General features: G+C 35.7%; 1 protein-coding gene across 1 annotated transcript; it reads left to right on the top strand.

Moving 5' to 3' along the window:
- Positions 1 to 1,057: 1,057 nt before the first annotated feature.
- On the top strand, positions 1,058 to 5,083 carry LOC126798327 (adenylosuccinate synthetase 2, chloroplastic-like). The gene is made up of 5 exons (XM_050525260.1): positions 1,058 to 1,126; positions 2,793 to 3,107; positions 3,180 to 3,872; positions 4,166 to 4,477; positions 4,671 to 5,083. Exons 2-5 carry the CDS (start codon positions 2,802 to 2,804, stop codon positions 4,839 to 4,841), a joined length of 1,482 nt encoding a protein of 493 aa, XP_050381217.1. The 5' UTR covers positions 1,058 to 1,126; positions 2,793 to 2,801; the 3' UTR covers positions 4,842 to 5,083.
- The last annotated feature ends 4,673 nt before the right edge of the window (positions 5,084 to 9,756 follow it).

A 9,756-nucleotide genomic window follows, 5' to 3' on the forward strand; every position in this document is an offset into this window, starting at 1 on the left:
GGTTTCCCATAATCAAAACGATGTCGTCACTCGACGGCACTACGCGAGATCCCAACAATTTCTTGAATCTCGAAGAACCATCAACCAAGGTATTTTTCATTTCCTTCCAATCAAATCTCCGGCCGAGATAGCCGACGTCATGATCCAATTGCAGAACACGAGAAACAACGAGTTGAAAAAGGCGTGGTCTTCCCCATAAAGCACTTTCCTGATCTTCTCCTCCATTAGAAAAACACCAAAAATTGTTGGGCTCTCGCAGAGCGCCGTCAAGTGATGACATCGTTTCGGTCATGGGAAACCAGATTGTGATTCGAGGCCAAAACAGTGACGTTTGGAAGGGAGAGGAAGTCACCAGAGATATTAATGCATGTGGGGAATTGGGAGTGAAATAGAGAGAGTGAAATAGAATGAGGAGATGAAAGAGAAATAAATAAAAAGAATTAATTTAGGTATGTGGTTCATTAAAAGATGGACTTTTTATTTTTACCAGGTGTGCCACATCACTTCTTTAACATAGCCATTAAATAAATTTGACAGAAGTACGTCGTTGATAATAAAATAAGAGTCTGGGTATCACATTGATATTTTTGTGAGTTTGACTACCACATTGATTGTGTCACTAGAGTTCAAGTATTGATGGTGAAAAAAGAGGGCATTTTATTTTCACAAGGTGTGCCATGTCACTTTTTTAACGAAACCGTTAAAGAAATTTGACGCAAATATGTTGTTAATAACAAAATAGAAGTCTGGGTATCACATAGTTTTGTGAGTCTGGGTACCACATTATCCTTGTCACCAGAGTTCATGTACTAATGGTGAATTTTTTTCAAATATAAAAGAGCAAACTTTGGGTGTGAAATTAAGAATCTAAGAGTCATGTGATTTGAATCAAGAAGAGAGCAATACATTCTACACAGTAGGGCTGATTGGGGATGAGAAGAATCATGAGATGACAAATCACCTGAGATGGGCCTTTTCGTCATTTGCTGTGTTCAGACTAAAAGAAAATATAAAAAGGGTGTTTTGGGCATTAAGAAAAGTGATTGGCTCTCTCATTAACACACACAGCAGCCTTCCGCCTCCTTTTTCCTCTTTGTTTGATTCTCTCTCATATTCCGGCCAAAAGGTACTGTCTTTACTCTCTGAGGCTTAATCTCTCTCCCTCTCTCTTTCGTTGCTGCATGTTAAGGACTTCATGTATGTTTTGTTGTGGGAAATTGGTAATGGTGGGTTTAGGGTGGTTGTGAGTCGAATTGGTTAATTGTTCAGTGTTGAAAAGATTGATACTGATGTTTTCTGGTTGATGGTTTTCGAACTCTTGTTTGTTACGGATTTGTGGTGAAGTTTATCTGCAAGTAGGACAATAATGCTGAAATGTGTATTCTTTGGGTTGAATGATAGTGTTTGTGCGAAAGATTCAATAGTATTTATATTGGTTTTGAAGGAAAAGTGATAACCAAACGAATACAGTTGCGATTTAAATCTACAGAATTAGTGTACACAATCAACTTTTCTGGTAAGGAACATAGGCTTCATGATCCTATTGAGAAACAGACATATCCGATACGACGAGCTGTTTGAATACTTTGAATGAAACCACCAGCTTAAACTAAGAATTTTACATGGTTCTGATTTTGTTGTAAGATGAACTGAATCTTGGGTTTAATTAAATTGAGTTGTGGGTTTAATTGAATTGGGTTTTGGGTTTAATTGAATGGAGTTGTGTCATGAGTTTAATTGAATTCAATTCATAGTTTTAACTTTTAAGAAATTTAGTTCATAGTTCATACAGATTATAAAATCTGATGAGGACTGAGTAGGGGATTGTAATATGTCCTTTGCATGTGAAGATTAGCAGGAATTTTGGGAATTTATGGCTAGGTAAGAAGCAAGGAATCATACTACACTTCTTGCTTCTCCTGTTTCTTAAATTGGGAAGATAGTTATAACTTAAGTGAATAAGATTTATGCATTAGGTATAATGAAGTTTATGAATTTGGAGTTTGAAAAGCAAGACTGATGATAGAACCTTTTCTCTTAATGCATGATGGACCTCATTCCTATAGCAGGTTCCAGGTGATGAAAACTCAAATAGGGAACTATGAGGAACTATAATAAGAAATTTTGCTCTTTTTCTAACTAACAGCATTTGCAAAGATCAGTGTATGACTAAAGATATATGAGTTTGATTAATATGAACTTATCAATATTGAGTTCATGTAATTGATTTGATAAGAGTAGATATCAGTTTGATTGATATGAATTTAAGTTTTGACATTAATTATTGGTTGTTTAGTGTTTGCCATCTTTGGTGAAAATTTTGGCTTATGCTTTTTCAGGTTTCTGATTAATGTTATTGAGTAGTCTGGGTATTATGGTTTATCAGATTGTTTTGTTACCCTGTGTTTATGTATATTATCAAACTGGTTTTGTTGTGTAACCTCCTGAAAAAGAGGATGGAAATTTCGATTACAAATCTATGTGTTCTGGTTGAGCTTGGTCTGATTTAGTGATTCAGTAATGTGGCTGATGGCTCTCTTTGTTAATGGGAAATCTGTACATATCAGTTGATGCCTAAAGAGAACATCTTGGTTTATAAAGTGCTTTATGTATACGTATTAGTTTAGGGTGTAACATTCTACAGTCATACATTACCTTAAACTCAGTTGTACTCCAAGTGATATTGAAATTTTTGATACAATCTACATGAAAATTGTGGTTATGCTCGACTTCTTAAAGACCTTGTCTTTTGAGTTGTAAAGTTTTGAATTGAATCTTTCTTTCTAACTCAGTGCTTCACCATGAACAACCTCTCGACCTTCTCAGCCCTTGATGCCAACCCGCTCTCCAAACCTTGCTACTTTGGCACCCACCAAAATAGGATTAATCTCCTCCAGCGCCCCAGAAATGTGGTTGTATGCTCAGTGAAACCCCCCGTCGCCTCCCCCTCATCGCTAAGTGTGGCTGGGTCACCCAGCAGTGGGACTAATCGAATTGAGTCTCTAACCCAGGTCTCTGGAGTTTTGGGCTGCCAGTGGGGTGATGAAGGTAAAGGAAAACTCGTTGACATCTTGGCCCAACACTTTGACATTGTTGCTCGTTGTCAGGTAAGATAAAGAAACACTCACTAGCATTTCCAGATTTTTCTGGTTTCTTGATTGTCTTTTGTTTCTTTTCAGGGAGGAGCTAATGCTGGACACACCATTTACAATGCAGAAGGAAAGAAGTTTGCACTTCACCTTGTTCCCTCAGGTATCCTCAATGAGGAAACTCTCTGTGTTATTGGAAATGGTGTTGTCGTTCATCTTCCGGGCCTCTTTAAAGAGATCGATGGCCTTGAATCCAATGGAGTATCTTGCAAGGGAAGGATATTAGTCTCTGATCGTGCTCACCTGTTATTTGATTTCCACCAAATAGTGGATGGGCTTCGAGAGTCTGAGCTTGCTAAATCTTTCATTGGTACAACCAAGAGAGGCATTGGACCTTGTTATTCTAGCAAGGTTATCAGGAATGGCATTCGAGTTGGTGACTTGAGGCACATGGACACTTTTCCTCAGAAGCTAGATCTTCTTTTGTCAGATGCTGCATCAAGATTCAAAGGATTTGAATATGGCCCCCAAATGCTTAAAGATGAAGTAGAAAAGTACAAGAGATTTGCTGAAAGATTGGAACCCTTCATTGCTGATACCGTACTTGTTGTGAATGAAGCCATCTCTGAGAAGAAAAAAGTGTTAGTTGAAGGGGGTCAGGCGACAATGTTGGATATTGACTTTGGTACATACCCCTTTGTAACATCCTCAAGTCCTTCGGCTGGTGGTATTTGTACTGGCCTTGGCATTGCTCCCAGAGTTTTAGGTGATCTCGTTGGAGTGGTAAGTAGAACGTCTTTTCTTTTTGAACATGTAAATTTTTTTGATGGTATCATTGTATCCTTGCCTTGTTCCATTTCATCATTGGTTTTACAGTCGTGGACTTCTACGACCAACTTGAGAAAATTGCATCATCTGTAGTCTCCTTTAGGGGTGAATGTTTAATTTTGTAATTCTAATTTTTTGTAGGTGAGTTCTGATTATTCTTTCTAGTTTAGTAAACTTCATACTATATATGAAAATATATTCGTGTTGGTGTAGAGGCCATGTTGCTAACTTGCTCTTTGTCTCGGCAGGTGAAAGCATACACTACAAGAGTTGGTTCTGGTCCTTTTCCCACAGAAAACTTGGGTAAAGAGGGTGACCTCCTTAGGTTGCAAGGTCAAGAGTTCGGCACAACTACTGGTCGCCCTCGTCGCTGTGGTTGGCTTGATATAGTAGCACTGAAATACTGCTGCCAGATTAATGGATTTTCTTCTCTCAATCTCACCAAACTAGATGTTCTATCTGATTTTCCTGCAATTCAGTTGGGTGTTGCTTACAAATCTAGTGACGGCATACCAATCAAATCATTCCCCGGAGATCTTCGCCTTCTTGAGCAAGTGAAGGTAAGTTTTTGTCTTTCACTTATTAATTGGCATGTGTTGTTTCTCTCATTTTATTCGATTTCATTTGGAATATTAAATCAGGAATAATAATTTTTCTCGAGCAGTACAGCACTACAACTAGTTTGATTTATGTCAAATAATGAATTTTGGTTAGCTGTTGCCTTTTGGTGATGTTGCTTTTTTCTGTGCTTAGGTTGAATATGAAGTATTGCCCGGATGGAATTCTGATATCTCGAATGTAAGAAGCTACTCTGAACTTCCAAAGGCTGCACGCCAGTATGTGGAAAGAATAGAAGAGCTTGTAGGCGTACCCATCCATTACATCGGTGTCGGGCCCGGACGTGATGCTCTTATCTACAAGTAGTCAGAATTAAAATGAAGCTTCTTTTGATGGAGATGCTTCACATGTATGATTTAAGAATTTGATACAACACACCCAAGCATTGACCATGTTCTATTTAGGTCTTGGGTAGATTTATTTCAGTACCATTGCTTGTAATTCATGAATTCCTAGGTAGGAGGATTTCGCAACATTGGAGCATAAGAGAATTTCTAAATTTTGAAAAATTGTGATTGCTTTGAGTGATACCAAGAGCTAAATAAAATTAGTGGGTGCTAAAGCAGAATGAAAATCTTAATTTTGTTCCTGAAAAAGTATCTCTGGTGGAAGAAATAATATGAACTTTACATGCAAACCTCTTGGAAATGGAATGTCCTTCAGATTTAGCAGTTGGAGAAGTTCCGTCTTCTTTGAAGAATTGATCAACATGGTATCCAAGCACTAGTATATATTGTAAGTCGTCTTCATCTCCACTACTAACTAGAAAGAAACAAAAGTTACTAGAGGTGAAAAGGAAAGAAAAAAGAAGAAGAGCAAAGCGTTGTGGTTATCACTATTTTAAATTTTTAATGGGTAGTGTGAAGTTGAAACCATGCAGATAAAAGGGCTAGTAAGCTAATAATAAACTAGTACAGCAATGCCATGCCATCATAGCCATATATGTACTATCCTCTCCTTAATTTGTGACTATTACATGGCCTACCTATCACATATATAAACTTGTTTTAATTAAGGCAATTTACGCAAATATGTTAAAATTCCAGTTAAATTTAAGGAGAAATTTGTCAGTGCTACCATAATACCACGCTGCAATACCCAGTAATCTATCATTATAATTACAATTTGACACACAAGATTTAATCAGAAAAATTATATTTTAACTATTTTGTTAAAGACTATTTTAAATTTCTTTCTAAAACCCTAAACCTTAAATTCTAAACCGTAAACCATATACCCTAAACTTTATACCATATACCCTAAACCCTAAACTCTAAACCTATACTCTAAACCATAAACCCTAAATTATCAATACCCATGAAGGTCATTTCACAAATAATAAAAATATGTTAAATTAAAATTTTGGTATAATAAATACACGTGTCGAAATATAATAGATATTGAGTCTCACTAGACATTTAACACGGTAACATATAAAAATTTCTCAAATTTAAGATCTGTATTTACAAAACCCTCCCCTAATGACGTGATATCGCACATGCCTCTATAGTGTTCAAGTAGCTATTATTCATCTGGGACATTCTGCACGTACGTACGATAGATTTACATAAATGAAGCACACGATATATATATATATATATATATATATATATATCATTAAATAAAACCCTTCGGTTGGTAAGAACTTAATGTAACGAGGAAGAATATGCATGCTCCGCTACGACAACGATAGTCCGTTGGGAAAAACATGCAACTACGAAAATGAAAGAGCTAGAGATCGATATAGATAGAGATATATCAAGACCTGCAGGCACAAAATGGCATTAATTGTTCGAACTGGTGCATACTATTTTACCCCAAGACTCATAAATTTAATGATATTAATACTCCCTAGTCTCTACTATATATGTCGATCAGTCGATCCCACCCACTGATGAGATGAAGGAGGTCGTGTTATAGCCTATAGTTTACGTACGTAAATAGTAACAAGTTAATAAGTGAGGAAAAGGAATATGCTTGAGAAAAATTCTGATCCTATTTCCTAAAAGAAATCCCAAGGCTCCTGATAATTAAGAAAATTCGTTCTTTCGGACAGAGACTGCTGAGTTTTTGAGCCAGCAGAAGTAGGACAAGTATGAGAGCAGCGTACGTAGCTATGTAGCACGGACATAAGGAGTAATTATTTTATGTACATGTGGTGTCATGTGGTGTACTTAATCAATCATATTATTTCATTATGTGATAAATATGCACGCGGTAAAAGATGATAAGATTATTTAATTTTGAGTACCCAATTAGAAATAAACACAATAAAAATGAACTAATAACATTAAATGATACGCCACATAAACTGTACCGGGTACATATAATAATTTTTCTACACACGAGTGTATGTATTAGATACAATACGATACGCAGACACGGTAAATTAAAAAAAATTGGGCACAGACACGTGGACACTTTAATTAAAATATTATTTTTAATATATATTTATTTAAAAAATTATTTATAAAATTTGAAACTAATTAAATTGTTATATATATTAAAGTGTGCATAAATATAACAAAAATTGAATCTGTTGAAATAACTAAGGAGTTGATGAGTACCTTGAATAACCAAGGTTCTTATTCTAGCATAAGCACTTTCACTTTTACCACGAGTTTATGTCCTTATATACTATAAATCATCCACACCTTATGGGTGTGCAAAAACATAGATAACTTTTACCATGAGTTTCTATCCTTATATACTAGAAACCACCCACACCCTATGGGTGTGCAAAAACGTGGGTAGTTATCTACATGAAGTAGATTGTACGGTTAAATATGAGAATAAATAATATTTGTTGTTTAATTTATTAAACTTGATTGTAATACCCCTACTTGTTTGCTTGCCAGTGTGAGATTTGGTGTTTTTGAGAGTTCATATTTTAGTGGTACTTGGGTGCTCGTTTTATAGTAGTAAAGATATCAAAGTATGCATAAATATAATAAAACTGAATATGTTAGGATGACTGAGAAGTTGATGAGTACCTTGATCAAAGTTCAAATCCCACCATAAGCATTTTCACTTTTATCATGAGTTTTTCTTCTCAATTACGTGTCCGTTCAGATACCCGCGTGTGTAGACCGTGTCCGTTTCAAATACGCATGTTCGTGCATGTTTGTGCTTGTGTTGGACACGCGATACGAGACCTAGTGCACATGTCCGTACTTCTCAGGTACGTAGTCTTCTAGACGATGAAGGTCGTGAAACTAATCAACTATGGCCAACTTTTATTTTCCACATTCATTATCACCATCATCTTATGAATTGTAATAAGTGATAACTACATTAATTTGATATAAAATATTCCTTAATTTGATTTGAAATAGGTTCTTTCTCTTCATGATTAAATAATTAGAAACTGATAACTACGTTTGAATTCTTATGAATTTAAAATAAAGGTAATCTCTTGGACAGAAGCACCATCAAAATTAACCTCCATCAGTGGTGTTCAAACAGCCACCAAATTCCCTGTACCGTGTACGTACCTCGTTGAGAACATTTGGTAATGAATCGTTATGCTTTCATTAATTATGTGTGAGCTTTGCAGCTAATTAGGTATGGTTATCTTATAAATAAGCCAATGATATGAAGCTCAATTACATAAACTTACTCACCTACTCCCTCTGATTCACCTAATAGTCCTAACTAATTAAGGCAGTTATGCAAGTTTGCAAATTATGATTGAATGATTCTGTTCTAGCTTGCTCGTTGAGTTCGTTTCTTCTAAATAAAATAAAATAAAAAGCTTGTTCGTTGAGTACAATAGCATGTTTATAATTTTTTTAATACATATGCATTTTCAAGTGTACCGCAGTCGAGGGTTTCATTTCACAGTCAAGAGCAAGAGCATTGTTTTTAAGTGCATGATAATTTATTTTGAATCCGAAAAGTGAGAAGTTCTTTAAACAAGTAATTTGTAAATTACAGTAATTTATTTCAAAATGATACTTTGACGGTAAGGTTTTTTTTTTTAATGAAAGAAATAACTTCATTAGATAATAAATAGTGAGGCCTTTAGTGCATCAAACGTTTACAATATCAACAGCAAAGCTCTCGAAGCCTCCATTGAGACTCTTCAACTCAACAAGTTGGGGAGGCGCATGTCCAAGGTTGCTAGCAATAGCATCAGCTACAAAATTAGTTTCCATATCTTTGTGTTTAAAGTTACTACATTCAAATCGTGCAGATAAAGATAGTATGCCTCTAACAATCTTCAGTAATCAAGGTGATTATGTGGAGTCATTGATTGCATCAATTAGCATTTTGGAATTGCTTTGCGCTTCAATATTGTTGAAGCCAGCTTTATGAGAAGCCGCCGAGAGTCTAATTCTTAGTGCAAAGACATCGACAATAGGAATAGAGGCACGACCAAAGCCCGCGTACGTGAAGCAACAACAAACATTGGTTGTGCCATCTCCTTCTTTGATATTGAACTCCCCCGCCTCTTAACTGTTTTGGACTGAGCCATCGAAATGTATCTTTCCTCTTGTTTTGGCTCGTTTGAGCCATAGTTTAGTGAGTTGTATGTCATTTAATTTTCACTCTTTCTTGCATGATTGAGTTAGAGATCTCGTATTGTTACTAGTAATTTTTCAATCTAGCATTTGTAGGTTTTGTAGTTGGGATTGTCCCTCAATTGATGAATTATTCATTTCTCTAAAAAAAAAACAATTCAGGGCGAATAATGAGAGCTGCCTCCATTGATCTCTTGTAGATGTGCACAAATTAGTAAGGCTTACTCAGATTACTAAACTACTCTATTTGCTTGATATATAATTAATGTTATCAACCTATGAGAAGAAGCAAATGAGCTAGATTGCATACTATAACGCCGACCATAAATAATTTTGGTGATCGATACTCTTGTTCAATTGAATCATCAATTATTCAATTTGGCTCTTAGAGAAAACATGAAGTCGTACAACTATATAAACATTATTCAAATCATCTTATACTATGAGTTTTGAGCTCTAGCTAGGCTTTGTTAGGATTCCACCTAATACGAAAATTTTGAAGGATTACTTTTCCTTATCCTCCATTCCTAATCAAAGCATTGTGTACCAAAGGCTCCGCGTCACACAATAGGGGCCAATGTTTCCTTCTCGTTGTCTTTGAGTACTGATAATATTGCGTGGAAGATTAGGTATGATTAGGTATGCACAAGAAAGTAGCATGCTTATTCTCAAAGTTACTTCTTCACCATTGTTGAAAA

The sequence above is a fragment of the Argentina anserina genome, chromosome 6 (assembly GCF_933775445.1).
Source record: "Argentina anserina chromosome 6, drPotAnse1.1, whole genome shotgun sequence".
In the NCBI taxonomy this organism is placed as follows: domain Eukaryota; kingdom Viridiplantae; phylum Streptophyta; class Magnoliopsida; order Rosales; family Rosaceae; genus Argentina; species Argentina anserina.